At 35.4% G+C, this 23,823-nt stretch overlaps 1 protein-coding gene across 1 annotated transcript; it reads left to right on the top strand.

The window, feature by feature from the left end:
* The first annotated feature begins 852 nt into the window (after positions 1-852).
* LOC130621257 (uncharacterized) lies at positions 853-21,998 on the top strand. The gene is made up of 6 exons (XM_057436565.1): positions 853-883; positions 1,003-1,079; positions 1,312-1,413; positions 1,891-2,225; positions 2,346-2,969; positions 21,858-21,998. The coding sequence occupies exons 1-6, from the start codon at positions 853-855 to the stop codon at positions 21,865-21,867; spliced, it is 1,179 nt and encodes a 392-aa protein (XP_057292548.1). The 3' UTR covers positions 21,868-21,998.
* Positions 21,999-23,823: the final 1,825 nt, after the last annotated feature.

Below are 23,823 nucleotides of genomic sequence, written 5' to 3'. Positions count from 1 at the left end.
TCTCGACTTCATAACCACATTAAGCCAATCCTCCCTCCACTTCTTATAATTCTCATTAATTGCTTTTGGCACCTTAAATATGCCTATTCCTCCAAGCCTTCTACTACTCCCACAACCAACGATACAACAATTTGCCCCAGGCATCATAAAATTCTTGGAAACATGATTATTTAATTATTAAAAAGACAATTAAATTCTCAGAAAATAGCAAGTTTACAAGTATGTTTACAATTTCGCTACCAAATATAATTTTGCGTGCACCGATATTGTCACGTGATAGTTTGATAACCGCATCAAAAGGATACGCCCTTTGAAGTGCCGCTCTTCCTAACCAGGGTTTTTCGAGTAACTATGATTTCAACATCTGGCATGTGCGTCATAACCTCATAATTTGCTGCATGGCTATAATATTCGAATAAAATCAAGCGAGTTTGATTTTAATAATATTGTTGGTGATCTGGGTTCCACAACAACGCTAGCAGATAATAGATCTATTGTCGCACAAAAAAAAGGCATTCGAAACCAGATCACCAACAATAATAATAAAATTTAACTCGTTTGATTTTATTCAAATATTATAGCCATGCAGCAAATTACGAGGTTATGACGCACATGCCAAGTGTTAAAATTATACATATTATAAGAAATTATAAAAATTTATAACCCTATTTTAAACATATTTTAAGAAATTATATTGATATTATAAGGTATATTTCTGTGATATTATACAAGTGTATCAGGTCCTTAATGATATTATACAAGTGTATCCTGGCCTTTAGCATATTATGGTCCTTTAAGTAGTGGGGGCGAGCATGACATTTCTGTCATTTTGCATTGCTGTAAGAACACTAGATGTGGAAAATATGTAACCCTCCATTTGTGAGTACGTTCTCATGCATACATTATTGCATTGAATTGATTGCGTTAAATTCTACCTTAGGGTACAAATTGTACAAATTACAAATTATTTGCGGAAAAAATTGTTTTTGAAATTTTTTTTAGGGATAAGAGGTCTCGAAATGCTTCATTTTGCGGAATATATTTTTGCAGATTTTATTTTTGCGAATGTTGAAGATTCGGTAATTTTTGTGGCAAGAATTTTAGTAAAATTTAAATAGTATTTTTCCAATAAAGCTCTCAGGAATAAAGTATTTTCAAATGAGAAACGACAGACGGAAAATTTTACAAGTTTAGCAAAAAAAATTTCCGCAAATAGTTTATCCCTAAGGTGATCATAAGTAGAACATTCCTGCAATTAGGATCTCTATAAAACAGAATTGATTTGCAGCATTATAAACATTTATTACGCAGATTTACAAATGCGAAGCAGAGTTAAGATTTGAATCTAAGACAGTGTGGCCACAAGCCATTATCATTCCAGCGGTCATGGAAAAGGTCATGAAATTTCGTCTGGTCTGAAAATCTCATGGTAACCACCTTTATTGTAAGTATGGTAAAATTATAAATTTATGTTGTGGGGTATGGATTCAGTGTAATTGTGAGAGTTAATTAATTTCTAACCATGACAAACGTTTGTACTACGCTTTAGTGGTGGATTGCGTTTATGAAAATTATATAAAAGGTATAACAACGAACAACCTATAATAACCAATTTGCCAATAAGTTATTTCTTAATAACAAACTACGAAAATATAAACGTGAATGTTAAGACTTGATCATGCTAACAAACTTTTGAATACTACACTTCGTAACTTCTCAGTTAACTTTAAACCAAAAATAAAAAAATAGTTGGAAATAAAAAATGTGTGCTAGTTATATGATTTATGTTTAGTTAACCTCCATCAAATATGAAATATCGGGAGAGATGTCGCACAAGATACATTGGTTTCTAACTTTTTACGTGGCATGAGGTCGAACAATATTATTCAGGTTTTGCAGGAAAGAGAACAAAATAGTGTGTGTAAGCGAAGAAGTATCTGTAGAAGCATAATCGAATCAAATTATAGAGAATATAAAACTTGTTGGTCAGGTCATAACGAGCCAGCACTGCAGTACGATGGAAACTTGTACATATCAAATTATAAATATTGGTTCCAAGGTTGTTACTGCAACGGTGTCCCGCATTTTATGAAAACAAACATGCCGAAACCTACAAACGAGACTAATTCAAAATGGCGGATTAAAGACATGGTACGCTACCAAAGTCCTGTAACTGATTTACACGAGGAAAAGAAATTGGTTGACGAATGTTATAGAGAGTGTTTGTACGCTCTGACGTCGGACTCTTATATAATTAAGTATCTGGTGCAGAAAGAAACGTGGAACTAATCAAAGAAGGTTTTCCTGTCCAATAAATATAAATTTGATCGTTTATACTACGATAGAGAGTTCGAACGTATCGTTACCAGGTCGAAACGCTTCCCCGCGACGCGTAACGGTGACATTGTATTTTTTATTGGTATTTTTCTTGTTGCGCCGTTACGATTTGTTGGAATAATTGCGGTAACAGAGACTATGTTTGGTAAATTAACAGATGCGTATGTAACTTGTGGACTTTTGGTATTGTCTTTAAATTCATCGTTTCGGTTTTACGATTTAGATAAGGTTATCAAGGCATATTGTGTGAGAGATTTTGCCATCGGCGAATGCTTGAATACGACGGACACCCTGGATATTTTCAGTATACCCAATGTGAAAGGCGAAATCGGCGTCCCTCCTTGCGGCTTGCCAGTAAATATAAAAGTGAGTGCAGTGCCTACGCCTTGTTACAAAATCGACGGTGGAAAGTGGAAGAACCTGAATGGTTTATCTTTTGGTGGATATCCCTGGACGTGTTTAATCAACAAAAGTAAAAGCACCAGTTTCTTCGTACGCGATGTATCAAGTGGAAAAAAGATTGCGTCTTGGTGGGGTGGGTCTGATAACGAAGCCTCGATTGACGACAGGCGGGCGTTTTTTCATGCTGATAATTCGGGAAGAATACTAACCGTTGCACATGACAAAATAACGTAAGTGGGTTTTACTTTTTAAAGATATTTACATGATAGAAATTGCTGTCTCAACTCTCGATGCAACGACATTTATCATCATTCGTTTATTCTCTGCACAAAAGTGTTTTTTTTTTGCACGAAAATGTATTCCACAAGCATTTAATTTGAAAAAATAAGTGTGTGCGAAATAATTATTTGTTTCCGTTCGATTAAAAAATACATCTGTTAATGTAGTTCCAACACTATGGAGATATTCAAACTAAATATTGTTTATTATGGAGTTAATTAACGAAGGATCTCTGGCATTCTTAGCACAACTTATTAAAACCAATTGTACCAATAGTACCAATAGTTGTACGCCGCATATAAAGTTGAAAATGAAAGAAGACAAAAAAAAAAAGAGAATGGTAAAAACGAAAATTTAACTAAAACTTTTAAAGTACTAACTTCCAAATATTTACCTTTACGATATACAAAACTTCCATGCCATAGAAAGTAGCTTTGCTAGCCAATATTTTTTTTTTTTTTAATAAATGCACTTCCACTCGAAAGAAACATTTACTCTACAGTAAATTTTTATTTCAAAACTGTCTGAAATTTTCATTTCAGAAATATTTTTTAAATATTTTAAATCATTTTGAAAGTTTTTGAAAGTATTTCGAATTGCTCTGAAATTAATTTCGAGACATGGTGTGAATTTTTCACAGGTATTTCAGAACAAACCGATTTGTAGAATTTTCAACATTTCGTAAGAAGTTCAAAGGTGCTGACAACATATAAGGAATTTTTGTGCATTTTTTTGAGATAAAGATGGATAATACCTACGACGATGCGCACGCGAACAAAATTTCCCGGTATCTAGATATCTCAAAGTGACAGCTAACATTTCTTATGGACTAATTGGCTTGTGAAGACGTGCCGTGTTTTAAGTTATTGCGGGGCATATTCTTTCAAGCACTTTCTAAATAAAAATTTAACGGTCAAAGTAACTCATTTTAACCATAAATCAAATTTTCTTCACTTTTACTAATACCGCAATACCTTGAATGAGTCTTCGTCCATACGAAGATATTTTTCAATTTATTTAAGATTGTATGGTATGCATTAAACTGCTCTCTTTGCAGCCATGACTTCATCCAAATAGCCCGTTTGCGTTTTCGTTCCTTTTTGAATTTCCGCGCCCGAAGGCGTAGGAAATTCTTTAAAACCGTCGTTTTTTTCTTTCGGAGCATTTTTTGAGAAAAAATCGACCCTGGGATTTCACGTTCCTCTGAGAGGAGGATAGTATTGGTATAACCTTGGGACTAACTTACTAACCCTGACCCAAATGGTCAAGCTCCCTAAGTACTGGGAAGTCATCTAAATGACGTTTCAGGCCAAAATTCGTATTTGTTTTCGACAAAATTTGGCACAGTTAACAAAAAAAGTATGCTGAACATAATGGTGACACCAAATTTTTGATTTCTTGTTACCTAAATGTCATTTTAGGCCAAAATTGGTCCAAAAATTAAAACTACTTTATTTTTGACAAAATTTGGTACAGTTAACAAATAAAGTATGCTGAACATAATGGTGACACCAAAATTTTGATTTCTTGTTACCTAAATGTCATTTTAGGCCAAAATTGGTCCAAAAATTAAAACTACTTTATTTTTGACAAAATTTGGTACAGTTAACAACAAAAGTATGCTGAACATGATGATGACATTAAAATTTTGGTTATTTGCCACCATAAATGTCATTTTAGGCCAAAATTGGTCGAAAAATTAAAACTACTTTATTTTTGACAAAATTTGATACAGTTAACAAAAAAAGTATGCTGAACATGATGGTGACATTAAAATTTTGTTTTTTTGCCACCTTAAATGTCCTTTTAGGCCAAAATTGGTCCAAGAATTAACAACAAAATTTAGCAAAGTTAATAAAAAAAGTATGTTGAACATAATGGTCACATCAAAATATTGATTTTTTGTCAACTAAATGCCGTTTAAGACCATAAACGTTTCAATCGCAAGACTTTCAACCATGAATGATAGGCTGTATTTTTGTTAGCAATTTCTTTTAAAATGTGAGTTTATTATAACACGTTTCTTTTTTTTTGCGTTTGTTGTAAGATATAATGTCACTTGCGTGCTTTATCTTCAGAGGTTCATGCACCAAACCCCTTCGAATGTTTGGCACGATAACACAACGAATTAGTAGGTTGTTGTCAAATATTTTGGTAGCGAGCGGAAATTCTTAGAGCCCCCAGGGCTTCTTGTTTTTTTTAATTCCACTCTTTTTCAAAAAAAAGAAGCGGTCGTAGACATGGATACAACTTTTCTCTTTATTCATGATTAAATATGCGGAAAGACTACTAATTTCGAAATAGTAAAAAAAATTTTTAAAACACTCGTGAAACACTAGTTTTAGACATATTTCGAAGAAAAAAATTTTTAAGTGTACCTGAGCCTTAACTGATTTCTAGTGATAGCTTTCAACCTCGTTTCTAGCGCCTGTTTTCTGCTTTTGGGACGGCGAGACGAACATAGCCCTGGAGAAGGCCTCGTCACGTGACTCTAGATGCACAGTTTTCTGGATGTAATATTTGATGCATTTGTCTTGTATATAACCTTGCGGAGGCAAGCGAGCTCGGCATTTTACGTCACAAATATGTGCGGCGAGTTTTTTTTTTGGATTTCTATCATACACTCAGCAGACAGACTGCCGTGTATATTGCTCTTGATTGTTTTCCAAATATATAAACATAATTTTGAAATTGTCATATGATTCTAAGTGCCTGACTAAAGGTAGCTAGACAGAAATCTAACTTCATATTAACATTTTTTATGTATTTTTTTTGATAGTCAATCTATTGACGGGCCCGCTCCAACCTAGGACAAATGTATGTAATTGGTCTTAAGTTAATACACGTCCAACTATTGAAAAAGACTCTCGCGCTTTTAAAAACCGTGTCATCAGATGGGACAGACCCTACACAAAGGACTTTTCCAGTTTTAGAAAGTGTGTCATAAGATATGGGATAGGCCCAACTATTGACAAAGAACTCTCGCGCATTTAAATACTGTGTCATAAGATGGGACAGACCCAACTGTGAGAGTTTGTTGAAATATGCCTGAAAAAAAAATTGATTTTTCTGTGGCTTATGAGTCATATGTTGCCATGGGATATTGTCAGGCTTGGTGTTGTTAAGGGTTTTTTAGTACTAAGCTTGCGGGGGTTCCTATAAGGATTGAGGAGACTAATATTGAGATTAATAGTAACCATGTATCGGATAATCACGTCACAGCGTTGGTTTTGTTGGTCGGTGGAGAAATTGGATTTTTTTTGTTTTTAAGGAAATGGCGACTGGAATAGCGATGATGATTGCTTCTGCGAGAGGCTAGGAATGATTTTAGTGAGTATAAAGGTGCTATGACGTATTGTTATCAAGTTACTGGGGTTAGGTTGCGGAAGTTGAAGGAGCCGAGTTGGAGTGATTAGTATTTGCCAAAATGATGCCAGGGAAACCTTGGGGCAGAAGCAATTTGTCTAGTTGTGTTGTGCAGCACGCTCCCATAACAGCTGTGATGCAGTTGTCTTTAGTTGCATTGGAGATGCCCATGATAATTCGATTTCGATTCACTGCATTTATAAAAAATTTATAAAAAAGGCTGGGCTGGTGGGAAGCTGTAAGGTACATCTGAAGAACTTGTGCAGTGTGGGGTGTTGGGTTTTTATATACAACCATTAATAATCAAGGCCTAACTGCAAACTGTAAGGTGCATCTGAAGAACTTGTGCACTGTGGGGTGTTGGGTTTTTATATGCAACCATTAATAATCAAGGCCTGGGTAGGGCCCAGTTCCTTTACAGGCAAGTGAGACTACTGTCTCTGGCAATCTTTAAGATCAGGTCTATATGTAGAAACCACCCCCACTGTGCCAGGTTCTACATGATATTTTCAATGACTTAGGTAAACCTAATATATACTAACCACAATGCTAAAGAACTGTACTTCTGTCACCACAATTAACATGAGCAAAACTTGCAGTTTAGCTCCATTTAATTGCTTTGGGTTCCAGAATAATACCACAATTTGATAGAAACAATGTATTTCTATTGGAATGAGTAAATACAACACGTTCAGTATGCGTAGATTATTTATAAATGTCATTTTAGGCCAAAATTGGTCGAAAAATTAAAACTACTTTATTTTTGACAAAATTTGATACAGTTAACAAAAAAAGTATGCTGAACATGATGGTGACATTAAAATTTTGTTTTTTTGCCACCTTAAATGTCCTTTTAGGCCAAAATTGGTCCAAGAATTAACAACAAAATTTAGCAAAGTTAATAAAAAAAGTATGTTGAACATAATGGTCACATCAAAATATTGATTTTTTGTCAACTAAATGCCGTTTAAGACCATAAACGTTTCAATCGCAAGACTTTCAACCATGAATGATAGGCTGTATTTTTGTTAGCAATTTCTTTTAAAATGTGAGTTTATTATAACACGTTTCTTTTTTTTTGCGTTTGTTGTAAGATATAATGTCACTTGCGTGCTTTATCTTCAGAGGTTCATGCACCAAACCCCTTCGAATGTTTGGCACGATAACACAACGAATTAGTAGGTTGTTGTCAAATATTTTGGTAGCGAGCGGAAATTCTTAGAGCCCCCAGGGCTTCTTGTTTTTTTTAATTCCACTCTTTTTCAAAAAAAAGAAGCGGTCGTAGACATGGATACAACTTTTCTCTTTATTCATGATTAAATATGCGGAAAGACTACTAATTTCGAAATAGTAAAAAAAATTTTTAAAACACTCGTGAAACACTAGTTTTAGACATATTTCGAAGAAAAAAATTTTTAAGTGTACCTGAGCCTTAACTGATTTCTAGTGATAGCTTTCAACCTCGTTTCTAGCGCCTGTTTTCTGCTTTTGGGACGGCGAGACGAACATAGCCCTGGAGAAGGCCTCGTCACGTGACTCTAGATGCACAGTTTTCTGGATGTAATATTTGATGCATTTGTCTTGTATATAACCTTGCGGAGGCAAGCGAGCTCGGCATTTTACGTCACAAATATGTGCGGCGAGTTTTTTTTTTGGATTTCTATCATACACTCAGCAGACAGACTGCCGTGTATATTGCTCTTGATTGTTTTCCAAATATATAAACATAATTTTGAAATTGTCATATGATTCTAAGTGCCTGACTAAAGGTAGCTAGACAGAAATCTAACTTCATATTAACATTTTTTATGTATTTTTTTTGATAGTCAATCTATTGACGGGCCCGCTCCAACCTAGGACAAATGTATGTAATTGGTCTTAAGTTAATACACGTCCAACTATTGAAAAAGACTCTCGCGCTTTTAAAAACCGTGTCATCAGATGGGACAGACCCTACACAAAGGACTTTTCCAGTTTTAGAAAGTGTGTCATAAGATATGGGATAGGCCCAACTATTGACAAAGAACTCTCGCGCATTTAAATACTGTGTCATAAGATGGGACAGACCCAACTGTGAGAGTTTGTTGAAATATGCCTGAAAAAAAAATTGATTTTTCTGTGGCTTATGAGTCATATGTTGCCATGGGATATTGTCAGGCTTGGTGTTGTTAAGGGTTTTTTAGTACTAAGCTTGCGGGGGTTCCTATAAGGATTGAGGAGACTAATATTGAGATTAATAGTAACCATGTATCGGATAATCACGTCACAGCGTTGGTTTTGTTGGTCGGTGGAGAAATTGGATTTTTTTTGTTTTTAAGGAAATGGCGACTGGAATAGCGATGATGATTGCTTCTGCGAGAGGCTAGGAATGATTTTAGTGAGTATAAAGGTGCTATGACGTATTGTTATCAAGTTACTGGGGTTAGGTTGCGGAAGTTGAAGGAGCCGAGTTGGAGTGATTAGTATTTGCCAAAATGATGCCAGGGAAACCTTGGGGCAGAAGCAATTTGTCTAGTTGTGTTGTGCAGCACGCTCCCATAACAGCTGTGATGCAGTTGTCTTTAGTTGCATTGGAGATGCCCATGATAATTCGATTTCGATTCACTGCATTTATAAAAAATTTATAAAAAAGGCTGGGCTGGTGGGAAGCTGTAAGGTACATCTGAAGAACTTGTGCAGTGTGGGGTGTTGGGTTTTTATATACAACCATTAATAATCAAGGCCTAACTGCAAACTGTAAGGTGCATCTGAAGAACTTGTGCACTGTGGGGTGTTGGGTTTTTATATGCAACCATTAATAATCAAGGCCTGGGTAGGGCCCAGTTCCTTTACAGGCAAGTGAGACTACTGTCTCTGGCAATCTTTAAGATCAGGTCTATATGTAGAAACCACCCCCACTGTGCCAGGTTCTACATGATATTTTCAATGACTTAGGTAAACCTAATATATACTAACCACAATGCTAAAGAACTGTACTTCTGTCACCACAATTAACATGAGCAAAACTTGCAGTTTAGCTCCATTTAATTGCTTTGGGTTCCAGAATAATACCACAATTTGATAGAAACAATGTATTTCTATTGGAATGAGTAAATACAACACGTTCAGTATGCGTAGATTATTTATGGAAAATTTTTGGGGAATGGGTATGAATGAAGGTGCCTCCTTCGTGATTTGTCATATGCTCAAAATGCATATCCTGAGCGTCAGGATATGCCCCAATATATAATGCGTATCCTGAGCGTCAGGACACGCATTATAGGCGTCTTCATGCCCTGAGCGTCGGGTACATGATACAGATGAGATGCACTGAGCGTCAGATGCATCGACATGTCCTGAGCGTTAGGCACATGCTAATTATGGTGTTTTCTTCCGTTGTGTATTAGAGAATAATGATGTTTTTATTCATATCCTGAGCGTCAGGTGCATGTTTCCTATTCACATGATGACTACTAGAGATGCCCTGAGTGTCAGGCGCATCGACATGTCCTGAGCGTCAGGCACATGCTAATTACTGGTATTTTTATTGAGATGCCCTTAGCGTCAGGTGCATCGACATCCCTGAGCGTCAGGTGCATGTTTCCTATTTAAGTGCTGCTGATTGAGATGCCGCACCTCAATGAGCGTCAGAAAATATGGTGAAGACATGTATACACGCCCTGAGCGTCAGGTACGTTTCAACAATCACTTGTATCAACACATTACTTGCCTAAAAGGCTGACGAAGGAGGCCCGACATACCCAAATTTCCCCATATTGTGAACAGGAACGACAAGAAATATACGTTATTTGCTATAATTTCCAATATGAAGTTTTACAATGTAATAACACAATATATTTACCATGTAATCGACTGGTCCAGCCATATTTTATCTCACCAACACTTACATCACTCACAGCATATACAGGCATATACAGTCATTAACTGTGAATTAATTAAATAAAGAAACTAAATAACACCAAGACAAATTAAAATGTCAACAAATTATACACTACAGAGCCCTCACATTCCATAGCTTTGTGATCTTGTAAGGACTTGTCATTTAGATTGGAAGAATTGAATAGTTGTGATAATTTAGTCAATGGTGTGAGAAGTAGTGATTGATATACTTGGCATGCAGGTGGGGAAGAGATTCGGATAGAGGTTTTTTTGCATTTTGGGTGAATAGAAAATGCATAGGAATAAATTTCTACCCATCTTTGTCCCTAGGGTTTGTTGCCTATGTCAAAGCCGCTAGCGCTTGACGGCTAAACAAGATCCTGGTATAAGCTGCTTTTTATACTAGTATATTTGGTACTATGAATAATTTATGATTTGTCTCCTTGTTACTGTTCCTGCGGCTAGTAAAACAACTTGATTGAGTCCTCGTTCTTCGCGATGTATTTTGGTTGTTGATGTTTTTGGACGCTTAAATTTAGAACGTTTTATTTCAAACCAAGTTATTGTACTATATTTTATAGTGATAAGATCTTTTAAGAAGCATTATTTATTAACGTGTGATTAGATAGAGCTAATTTTGTTAGGATACATGCTACGCTACAACCCTTTCCTTTCCATCAGGTGGCAACATTCCCAGTTGAACTATGGCGAAATATTTTCCAGAAGCAATATAGCAATAACAGCAATATAATGTGCTTTAACATGATAAAACACTGTGTTGGTAAAATAAAGGTGCTAGGTGCTAAATACAACCAGCTAAGAATCTTGTGATCAAGAAAGGCCTTAGCAATTTAATGCCTGACCTAAGACATTTTTACCTTATAATCATAGAGATATTATCTCTATGTTATAATGCATCGTTACAAATTTAATACCACTTACCCATAAAAATTATTTGTTACATAACAAAATACCTCTGCCCTTCCACCCAACCCCACCCCTAAATTTTCGTAACAGTGCGAAACAAAAATGATCATTATCCCAACCTCAAGCGTTACATCATTATTGAATGGCCCCTAGCTAATTTTTTTTTCTTTTTCTTTAGTTCGTACGTTCTCGGTTTTAAATCCTTTTTGTGATGTTTTCAGACATAAATTTTGTTTCGAAACGCGACATTTTTCTAGCTAGTTAGGTGTGACTGTTGTGGTCAAATTTTGCACAAGCGTGATGTGTCTAGCTAATGACAGACCAACAAAATTTTAAACTTGTTAACAGTTGCTTAAAATTTGAAAATGCATTTAGGTGATCTGACTAAAACTACACTTTTGGACGAGCACTTGATTTTTTAAGTAAAAATGAATAAAAGAAAAGATTTATTTTTATGTAGTAATAGCTTAGCAAGATAGCTAGCTAGCTACATGTCTTTTCTCATCCAGCTAAATTACCAAGTCATGTTTTTTAAAAAGCTTTAGAATGAACCTTTATTTTCATTCAAAATGTCAACAATGGAAATCTGCCAAAATAACATCTGATTTACTGTTTGGCTCACCGTTTTTTTTATTCAATCTTTTTTAACATTTTTCATAGTCAGAAATCTTCGTATCGTTCAATGTCGGATGTAAACCAATCGCATTACAACTAGGGGTTTTTTCGCCGCCGGCCTTGATGTCAAAAAGGTAAAAGCCCCTGGTATGAGGTTGGCCTACGAGAAGTCTTAAAAGACCGCGCGGAATTAAATTTTTTCGACAGGATATATTGGTAATATAATCCAAGCACGATTGACCAGAATCAACTTTTGACAGTTAGGTTTCCCAATCGACCAACGATGATGGTGTTGTTGTACCTCAAGGTTATCGTTCAATAATGATGCAATCATTGTTAATAGTTTGGGCAGGGCAATTGTTAAGAAAGTCGTCGTTAAAGTAGAGTCACATGAACTTGTATCTATTGACGATTTTGATAAGTTGATGTGTTACTTTTATGGGATAAATTTTCGCGGGGATTTAATCTGGCGGTTGAGCTTATCCGCAAAATTGTAGCATATCGCGGAGACTTATTTTCGCGAATGAGGGATGTTCTAATTTTTCGCGGGGACTTAACTCCGCGGATGATGTCATAATAGCAATTTTTAAAACAGGAAAAATAAGTTGTCAAAAGTGTTCGGGCTGAATGGCACTGTCTCATCGACCCTCGTTACACCAGTCAGTTCTACACCGACCAAGACAAAGCGTAATTTTGCATTTTAGTTCAAAGCTCTTTCAACACAACTATAACGTCAGGTAAAATAAACACAATTAGATAAAAAACGAAACGAATCTTAATCGTTAATCAAAAGCGTCAAACGGGGTACGAGAGAAGTCGACATCATCTTCATCTCCAGAGATCGGTTCATATTTTTATTCTTCATCTGATTCATCCACTACTATTTCACTTCGTGGGGTGTAAGCAACTTTCAATTGTTCATCGGTAAGGCAGGGAAGAGAACTGTAATTCGGTTGATCATTTGCATTAGAAGCTGGGAACAAAGGATCGATATCCTGGAAAGGGTCGAGTGATTGGAGACCTACACCAGTTTCAAGCGCTTCAGTCATACCTGCTGCTTTCCAGGCGTTTTTAATAACATTATTGCCACCTTTCGTCATATCATTGTATAAATCCACCATCCATTAAACTAGAAGCAGGTAAGATGCAATGGGACGGTGATGTCTGGCAGCGATTTACCTTCATCTGGTTGCAGACCAATCTGAGCGGTATACCAATCGTTAGACCTTTTACGTGTGTGCTCCTTTGCGTAACCATTTACGGTCAAATCCAGAGGTTGGAGTAAGTGCGTCATATTAGCAGGAACTCAGACGATTTCGATATTTTCTTTCTCATACAGGTCCAAGACTTCTTTCGTCATTTGTCCATTAAAGACATCCATATTGACTAAGGCTTTTTGATCAAGTGGTAAATTTTAAATTTTTCTTCTTCTTTAATAACTCTTTCTATGTACGGCTTGAGAACTTCTTTGATCCTTTTGCAAGCTTTATCTGCGTTACTGGAGTGAGTTTTTTGAATATCAAAGATCCTTGGGTCAATTTTGAATAATTCTTGCGATGCGAGTTCCCTGCCAAATGCGACAAAAAAGAAAAAGAGTAAAGATTCGTCTGCTGTTCCATTCAAGAAACCGCGACGAGATGGTGAAAACAAAGAAAAACATAAATTTATAATTTCGCGGATCGAGCAATTTTTTCAAATTTTCGCGGGGACAAATTTTCGCGGATGGTCTGTTTCCAAATTTTTGAAGGGACATATCTTCGCGGATAGTATCCAAATCCGCGATATCCGCGAATTTTAATCTCCGCGAAAACTTATCCCAAAGGTAAGTGATTTGTGGATGACAAGTAGACAGAGGGATGATAGGGTTCGTCAGGGTATATGTAGTGGGAATCTAAGGAAGTGAGGGTGGGTGCAAAGGATGCTGTTAAGACGAATGAGAAGGAGAATCATTTTGGTAAAGTGTTTGGAGGTATGTTATGTATTCCACTAGATATTTAGTTGCTTGAGAGTACTATGCCCTTCTATCAATATGGAATAACTTACGAATTAGCGTTTAATGATTATGCGAGTGTTATTGTGAGTACGGATAAGAATGCTCCGTATACGATTGATGGGATTAATTGGGAATATGAAGTTGTTATTAATGAGGGTTGGCAAACGAGGTTAGGATGAACTATACCGATACTGCTATATTATACGATAGTGCTGACATAGGACGTTGGTTGTTGAAAAGGCTGCTAGTGGTTGGAATTTTGGTTTTAATACACCCTCTAGATTGTTGAAAGGTATATGGATTTTGTTTGAAGAGAACGATGGGTATGGTAGAGATAGTGAAAAGTTTAACAATCCTAAGGTTAATAAGGTGAGCGGGACAGTAGAGGGTCATCCGAATTAATTGTTTAGTTCGGATCTTAGAACCTATCATCAGTGGAAAGAGGTGAAAAACATTTTACTAGTGGTCCATTGCAGCAGTGTGGAAATGTGCAGAAGGAAATGTTATTGGGAGTAATGCATATGGGTGGTTTTATGCGAGTAAGTTTGCGTTGTGAATTGATTTTAGAACTAAGCTTCATGTAAGTGGTAGACGGGTGGAGAATGCTGCAGAAGGCGTTACTTTGCAGATAGACAAGACAGTTGTGGATATAGGAAAGATGAATGCATATTTGCTTTTGTATATGGATGCACAGATTAATATGAAAGGTGAATTATTCTCAACTCTTTTGTATTAAAATGTTTGTTACGAATCTTCACGTGTTCCAACTTTTGGACCAAAATGTTCAGCAGTCCCATCTTATACCGCTACAAGGAGCCTGCTCAAACCGAAACTAAATTTTATCACACGATGTGCATTTACCCTCATTATTCTGCACCCATCTACCCATCGTCTCACTTCTTATGCTTGGTTTCCACTGCGAGATAGCGTGAGATAATTGGCATATTACTGGGCACGGAGAAAGGAAGTACTATTTCTCAAAAGTTCAAATAAATAGGAATCTGACTTTTCAATTTGAATATTCCCGTTTTCAGTTGCGATTGAATTGGGCAGTTCGTCTAAAGCAAGATATTGACTGGTGTAACCTAGGCTGACGTAAAGAACATTCCCTAGTGTAAAAATAAGATCAAGATCCCATTCAGTCCAGTAACGCACAGACGCAATAGAAGGGTAACAGATGGCCCACAAAGCATTGCACACGCATTGGCTACCCGCTGATTCTCCAAATCTAGAATGACCTTGATGAAATGAGTTCATTACTATTTTATCTGAGTTGACAGGCCCGGGGTTGGACTAAACGTCACTAGCTATTAGAAAAGCCAAAGTAATATTTACACAAAAATTGAACAGAATGGAGCTGGCCTTAAGAGAGAGAAAATTTCTTCAGAAACAGTAGTTCTGAACTGAGCTGAGTGGTTGAACCGAAAGTTCCAATAGCAATGCGATATGCCTAGATCGTAAAAATACAACAAAGTAGAACAGTAAAATTATATAGCTAGCTATATATATTTTTTATATATATTATTTTTTATTGTAAAAAAAATCTATTCTATAAGTTATATATATGTAAAAGTATATTGTAAGATCAAGGTAGTGTCCAAGTCTGACAAGAGATTAAATAGTAACAAAGTAAACGTGTCTAAACAAGTAACCAAGTAAACCGTTGTTCTTTCGCTTGACCTATAAGAAAAGAAGGAAAAAAAATTACACAATATTTTGTAAACAAAGGGAAGAAACTTTTGCAAGAAGGAAAATTTGCGAAAATTAGGGACCATCAAAAGCTCCATTTTTGATTTCACAATCCAAATTAATACCCCATAAAGTAAATTGAGGATAATGCTACTAAATATATCAAGACCGTATTAAAGAGAAAAAATAGTCATATTGAAGAACTACTTTGTTCATCACTAACATGCTGCCAAGCGGCTCCCAGTTCTGGGGACCGGGGATCGAATCCCGCTCACTGCTTGGCAGTATGTTAGTGATGAACAAAGTAGTTCTTCTTTAATATGACTTACACGCATTATACATTGCATTAGGAGCGAAGCAGATTTTCACCAAGAACTTCATTATTTTAAATATGGCAGACAAAAAATCTGATGGCTTTTAATGTATTTTTACCGATAAATTCTACGGTCCAGTACCAAAATTTTAAATCGGCTATGAAAAGCTTTGTTTTTGAAATATCCACCACATAGTCTTTTTGCAAATTGGGACAAAAAGTCGAAATTGGCAAATAATATTTAAAATCTTAAAAATGGAATTATTTTTGCCAAAGGCCAATTTTCAAGTTTTTGACAGAAATTAATTTTTGCGGATCGTTAACTTTTAGATTCTAAAGTTGCAAAATCCTCCACAATTTATTCCTGCTGTAATTGCAGGAAAAATGCCCAGTTATTTCAGCGTGAATATATATATATTGTGCAATATTATGCAATTTTTACATCTATGGCAACAGGCGCACGAAGGCATGGAGAATTAGTGTCTACTGAATCTATATTTATATATGTAGAAGTTTTGCATTTGTGATTATTTTATTTTATTTTGTGAAAATGCTTTCAAAGTGTCGATTCGACGTTGGGGATGGGGTTGGTTCTTTTCGACGTTAATATCCATGGCAGAAAAAAAATATCGCTTTGGGCCCAGATACAGGAGAGATATATTTGATAAAACGATCGTATTTTACAGTGCCCGGATCTTGTCTGTTTACGAGCGGAAGAAAGGGGGACCTTCCATGTAGCATCAAACAAACTACATTTGGTCAGAATGTACTTCCGTCATGATGGCAGAGCGTACTTCGATTGAAACATCATGACTAAACCTACCTCTGTTGCAACGGCCATGGCCTGATACTATTGACAGGGGGTGGGGGTAGGGGTTTTCAAAGTAACGTCGAATCAACGCTTAGTTTGGCAATGTGAGCATATGGATGCCTACCCTAAACGAAGATGGCAAATTTTTTTGCCCGCCCACCACATTTTCATTATGCAAAAATGACACAAACCGAACATTTTATTGATGTTGGCTTTAGGTCATTAACTAGCTATATTTCAGTTAATATATAGCTAGCTAGCTTATTAAATGCAGTGCGACTGGCAAAAATTAGAAACCTGTTGAGGTTTGGGAATACCTAAATGCATTAACGGTAGCTACCTAATAGCTAGCTAGCTATAAAACAATAAATAGAAAAGTAGAATAACTTGCCTTGAAAATGGTCAACGAACAACAAAACCAGTGAGATCTTCAGTGTACGGAGACGTAACTACCAGTCAGACAGCCAAAACCGGAAATATATTTGGTTTTATTTATATTTTAGCTGTATTTCAGATCTGATCAGATCAGTTTCTTTCTTTTAAAATGTCGTTTGGTTCTGAAAACTCATGATTCGTGCATCCTGATTGGCTGATGAGTGGAAAACGGCCTTTGGATTAGGTAGGCGGTAATAAGGTGGTCGGGAAGCTGACTAGGGACGGACAGAATAACACACGAACACAAAAAGGCAAACTGAAATGGAAGATCAGCCATCTGACGGCGCTGACCAAAAACGGAATTTGAAAAAGTCCAGAAGTTTCAAGATGTTAGCTCAGGAGAACTGGACGATGGCCAATGGGATTCAACCACACAAAAGATAGATGCATTAACTTAAAAAATTTTATTATTACTGTTACTAGTTGATAAAGCCCGTGGAAAATCCACTTAGATAGGATAACAGTAAAAAATAACCGTTATTTAAATTGTGATAACGTCAGCAAGGACCTGTCACGAGACAAAATATTTTTTCTTCAAATTTTGTTTACTTGTTGCTTCTATTGTGTAGAGCTTGAATAGCTGATTAAAATAATGTATCGAATCATTTGTTTTGGACAAACGCCTAAGGAGATATAAGGGTTTAAAAATATTTGCTGACGTCACCAGAAACGAACAAATATGCAAAAAAACTATTTTAAGAAATTTGTATACCTGTTGCTTTCATCGTATAGATCTTGAAACGCTGATCAAGAAAATTTATGGGAATATGTACTTTTGACAAACGGTTGTAGAGATATTAAGGTTTGAATGTTTTTTGATGACGTCATCAACTCGTCCATTCCGAAACGGATTTGGGGAACCGGGTTTGGGAAAATTACCTAAACTAGTCATAGGTGGTCCCTAGTTACCCACGCGGTGAAAAATCATCACGTCACCACCTCGTTTCCAAGTTATTTGGCGTCTAAGTTTTAGGTGCACTGTAATGGCTTCGTTAATTTAATATAGGATATTGACGTTAAAGTAGTGCTATTGACGTCGCGCCGTAACGTCAGAAATTTTAACATATTAGACATAAGTTTTTTGGCGACATCAAAGGAAAATGACGATATCCACTTTGCCTGTTACAAACAGACACGCAGAATAACCTCTTCAATTCCTAATAAAACTGATACAAAGAGTGTCCTGCGAAGGGGTGTCGTAGTGCATTTAAAACTCCTATTTGAGCTGCGGAAGGCGTGCAAACACAACAGTCGCTTAACAAGGCAACTGGCAAGATTAATTCTATTTTCATGCTGAACGAATAGATAAAGGTAGAAATGATTTCATGGGGGAAAAAACAATGTCTCCAAAAATTTTGGACATGTTTTTACGTACGTACTCGGTCCTGAGAGATCTCACAGCATCATTCCGAGAATCTGACTGGAGTCTCTATCTCTATCTCCCTATCTCTCAGTAGTTTGTCGTTCCATACCGTTACTCTTTGCTTTTGGCAGAGTAAATTACAAAGAATGATACCCATGTACTACGAGGATTATCTTTCTATCGCAACAACAAACCCTGTATTGCACGAAGCATTCTTGGATGGTGATATTTTGTGGTTTTCCAGATAACGAGAAGGGGAAGCGGTATTCCCATGTATATGGCATTAGAAAAACAATGTAATAAACTAAATAATCACATGATGACCTATTTTTCTTGTTGGCGCTTCTTCTACAGTGCAAATTATATCGTAATTGCGCTCTGCGGAGTGCAATTATTTCTTAATTGCACTCTAGAATCTTAACTGCACTCTTTAAGGAGCGCCGATAATTTAAGAATTATATTATTTAATAACTGCACAAATGTTTCATTGACAACCACTTCCCACGAACCAAAAAAAAGAAGAAAAAAAGACTGATCATTTATTCTTCCTCAGAGGAGGAATGAAGTAAACATATTTCATAGTTTTAATTTTGTGTTGTGATAAGATTATATTTTTACTGTTGTATATGTTTACTTATCGTTTAAAATAATTACTGTTGCTTTTGGATTCATACCCATAAATATTTATTTTCTCGCGTTTTATGATAAGTCAAAAAAAAGATATCTTTACAATGAATCGAACTAATTATAAATCGGGTAATAAAAAAATCAAAACATTGAAATTGATATCCTGTGCTAATCTTACAAAAATAGTTCATTGTGTGATTAGCTCGTAATCAAACGTTTACTCGTGCAATTGGAAATAATCGAACTCGTATTTTTTTTCATTTTTACATTTATCCTCGTCCTAACAGACTCGGAAAATTAAAAGCAGAAAAAAAAATACTCGTTCGATTATTTCCTAATTGCACTCGTAAACGTGCGATTACATATACTAATTGGCTTTTCCAAAAGGAAAGAAGCTCTTTGCAAATGTAATCTAATTAAACACGAGAACGCTAAATTCATAGATTTCCTCCAAGCCCCATGCAAACTCCATTATAATAACGAATTCTCCACTCATTTCTAGTTTTCAACATCTGTCATTAACGGGATCAAAAGGCTATATCAGATATCATTGCATATGCAAAGAAGAGCCCGTTTAACATTGCAACTTTCTATTGAATTGTTTTGAAATTTCGGTTACTAAAAAAATTTGAGCGATGCAAGATTCCTTATTACCTATTCAAGGATGGATTTATGGGGAAAGCAGTGAAATCCGACTTATCGCAGGAAATAAAGAAAAGTTAGCAAACAGCTGCCCAGAATGTGTCCTAAACGATGGACAAAAAAACATGATTATTTTCGACTTCATGGTATACTCAAGAAAGGTTCCAATTAAAAAGTTAAAATTTAGGATATATGAAAATATGTTCAGCCATATGTGGAACATATTCACACTTGTAGGGAAAAATGCGTCAAGAATAGACATCGCGTTCGATCTCTATCTTCAAAGAACCATCAAAGAAAAAGAACGAGCCAGACGAGAAAAATCTGTCGATGTATCAATATCAAACTATAATCAGCATATGCCTATTGAGGTCGAAAGCTTCTGGTCATCATCATCCAACAAAACCCAATTTTAAAGTACATATGGAAATCTCCTTTGTTATCCATATTTTTTGACTATTAAATTTTTATATGAACCGACTGAAATTTAAATTTTAGCAGCAAGCTTTGGTTGAATGTAGTTCTTTTTGCTATTTTCAGAAACGTTCATAGAGTGGTTGTGACAAAATGTGCGTGAGGAAACACCTATTTAGCTTGGAGGCAGAAGCTCTGATGAAAAGCTGGACGATTTTAACAAATGGTATCGTAGCAGAGTGTTTATTTCTCAAATGTAAGCATGAATAGGCGGAATCTTAATCATGGTCTCACGGTCTATCACCACATCAATATAACGCACCATTTGAAAGTGATTAAGTACATCTGGTTCCAACAGATTACGGATAGCAGAAAATGACGAAGGCATCCTGGAGCCAATTATTTCTTCTGAGCAAAATCTTTCAGATAATTTTCCGTTCACTTGTTTTTGCAAGAAATGTGCACTTGACCTCGTTTGTAGATGGAGGCAGTTGCAATTTCAATGTTGTAAATATTGTAATTGTGGAGATAATTGTACTAACCCATCAAGTACATGAAAGTAGTTATGACGTTTTTGATATGGATGTAATTGACGAAATATATAAATCTTGTTTTGACAACAAAGAGTTATATCTAAATTCATTTAGTTGTAACTTTTAAACACTCCATTTTTACCCTATGTCAGTATAATTTTGTCTGATTCAGCATAAAATTCGCCAATAAATGAGGGGTCACAAGATACTTTTTTTTAAAAATAAATAATTAAAATTGACCTTTGCGCCATAATGGCGGAAATCTGACCATGAATAAAAAAAGGGCAGTATTTTTTTTAATCACTTGGACTATTATACGAGACTGCTTTCAGCTCCTAGAGTATTGTAAGTGAATGACATTTCTCGTCTGTTAATGCTGATGTTGAATAACACCCATCATGCTGTTCTAAACTGTTGTATGTATTTATATTTTATTACATGCTTTCAGAATATTAGATATCGCTAACTATTGTTTGATTGGTCAAGAGACCGTAAATTTTGGTTTGCTTAGTGCCAAATCACATTTGTGTATGCACCTTATGAGTTCTAATTCGAGTCCTAGCTTAGATTTTAGTGAGGGGTCTGGTCTGCTATTGGGACACATTCATTACATAAGTAGTATAGAACACAAATATTAAGTTTGTGTCTTATAGTCACTGTGATTCTCACCCTCTAAAAGGTATATAAAATAGAGGTATGCGGCAAAAGGCAATCTGACTATGCCCAGAGACCCACTTTTTTATCAACTTTATGACCAATCACACTCCACTATGATAAAGAATGCTTGTACAAAATTTGGAGTTTGTAGCCTATTGGGTTAAATTGAAGTCCTAAACATGGTCTTTAAGGGGTCTGCCATAACCATGTGATTTTTATTGTTTATAATATTACCAACCTATTTTAAAGGTCAAACCTTATGTAGTAAATTGCACCTAAAGTTCTGTTAAAAGCTGCTGGACTATTAGCAAGTGAAGCAGTTGCAAATTTAATTTTACGAACATGTTTACACAGTACAACGGATACAATTACATTTCGCTTGTTCGAAGAATCAATTTAAGATAGACAATTTTTCATATGTGTTGTTTGCAATCGTTGTTCGAACAAGGTATCTGTGCAACATTTCTTGCCTCCAAAATATTAAGGTTAAGTACATAAAATGATTTTTCACTTGTTGCTTCTTATTACGGTTTATTTTATATTTTTGAAAATAACCCTTATTGATTTTGCTTTAGAGTTTCTTGAAGATCGGTTCTGAAATTTACAACGGGAAGAATGAAATGACAACTTTATTTGAGATTACATTCACATCTACGCTATCATCTTTAGAGGAGAATCCGAAATGCTCCAGATATGGTTGTTCTGTTAAAACAGTAAACTACATTGAAGCTGAGTACCTACATTCGGAAATTATCCATTCTATTGATTATGACGAATGTTTGGATATTTTGACTGTACTTTATACAAACGTCATCAAACTGCCGAATATGGTCAACAGGTATATGATTGGTTTTTACGATAACAAAGATGGTAGGCTTATTCGTAATATGTTTTTGCAAGAACCCGTATCTGAGAATGATGACCATATATGGAGTGTGTTTTTCAGCGACCTTCTTGTTGTCTGTGTGTTAAGGTACGTCGCAAATAAATCACGGACAAAAGTCTTTATGTATAATTTAAGTTGCGTATCATAAGACATATTCGATTTTACAACGTTTTGAAAGCTTTCTTGTATTTGTAGTTGTCCCTAATGTGTCGAAAACTGAACGTTAGTCATGCTAAGAGTAGCTGTTAGAGTGGCACCAGTTTATCAAAAAATTGTATTCGCATAAAAATTAAATTAGGTCAGGGAAATTTCTGCATTTGGGCTAAGGAAAATGCCTGAAATGATTATTTTTCGAAACAAATATTTGCAAGTAGAAAGCTTTTAAAGGAGAGGCGAACAAGAAAATAGCCAGTAGCCAGAAAATAAATTTTAAGCGAGAGAAAAATATATATAGATTTCTGAATCCTAAAATCTGCTAAGATAACTACTATAATACCAAGTATAAAACTATATTTCACGACTAACTACCTATATATCTTTCTAACAACATTTTTACAGAAATTCCATGGCTGTATGGGATGAAAATAAGTAGGTTTTAAATGTACTTTTTAGTAAACATCAAAAATAACATCTTTTACTTGAGATAACCAGGAATATTTTACGTACTATAGTAGTAACAGCTTTTTATAACCTTTGTTTAAATTTCTTTGAACTAAAGAAATATCTGTAATAACCAACAACAATATTTTTTTATGTTTTGAGTCTCTTTTCCACAACATACTACCACCAACTTCGGACGATAAAGTTTGTTATCATGAGATGGCGCCAAATTTGAAAAAATATACAGACCGGAAACCTTCAATAAGAAATCGAACGTGCAATATGGTGGCTTCATTTTTCTTCCTTGGTTTTTTACTTTCTTTATCTTTACTCGCTATTTTATTGGCAAGTTAAGTAGTACAAAATAATAAAAATATGTTGCTCAACATTTTTGCCATTTTGATCTTCAAATTTTTCTTATTAAATCACTTTGTGTACATTGACCCCGTGACCATCACGAAAAAGAGAAATATATCCCATTGTTTTTCAATTTAGCCACCCGTTTGACAATTGCGTAAAAATACTCAATTATAAAAAATTCGCACTCACAAAAATGTAAACAAAATGATGTATGGTTTATAGTTATAGTTTATGGAGCAGGCGAGCAAGCCAATCAGTCTGGTCTTTAAAATCAACACTTATCATAAACTTTTATTCAGCAACCGTGCCGCAGCGCAGTTCGCCTCTCCTTTAAGGCATAATACGGAATTAATTCTGCTATTTGTTGCTCTCACTAAGAAAAAAAGTTAACATTGCAGTTTTAATATTTCCTGAGAAAAGTGAGAACACGAAAAAGTGTTTCTGCGCAACGAAATACCATTGTCTTCAAAAACTTTTTTAAAAATTTTGCGCTATAAATAGTTATTTTTATAAAATGCAAAACTTATTTTAGTGATTTAAAACTTGTCTTTTTTTGGCGGACTTACTTTTGCGATTTGCTCTAAAAAGTATAATTTTGCGGGATTAAATTGTTCGAATAGAGGTCGAAACCTCAAAAATAAGGCCATAATAATTTTTCCCCGCATAAGTTTGAGGAGTTCCTAAAGTTGCCTATA

Source organism: Hydractinia symbiolongicarpus, chromosome 12 (assembly GCF_029227915.1).
Source record: "Hydractinia symbiolongicarpus strain clone_291-10 chromosome 12, HSymV2.1, whole genome shotgun sequence".
NCBI classification, from domain to species: domain Eukaryota; kingdom Metazoa; phylum Cnidaria; class Hydrozoa; order Anthoathecata; family Hydractiniidae; genus Hydractinia; species Hydractinia symbiolongicarpus.
This window is presented reverse-complemented; position numbering and strand designations above follow the sequence as displayed.

Coding starts and splice junctions, on each gene's coding strand:
- LOC130621257 (XM_057436565.1), top strand. CDS start 853: ATGTGGAAAATATGTAACCCTCCATTTGTGA. Junction 884..1,002: donor ATGTAACCCTCCATTTGTGA/GTACGTTCTCAT, acceptor AATTTTTTTTAG/GGATAAGAGGTCTCGAAATG. Junction 1,414..1,890: donor AGGTCATGAAATTTCGTCTG/GTCTGAAAATCT, acceptor AATATTATTCAG/GTTTTGCAGGAAAGAGAACA.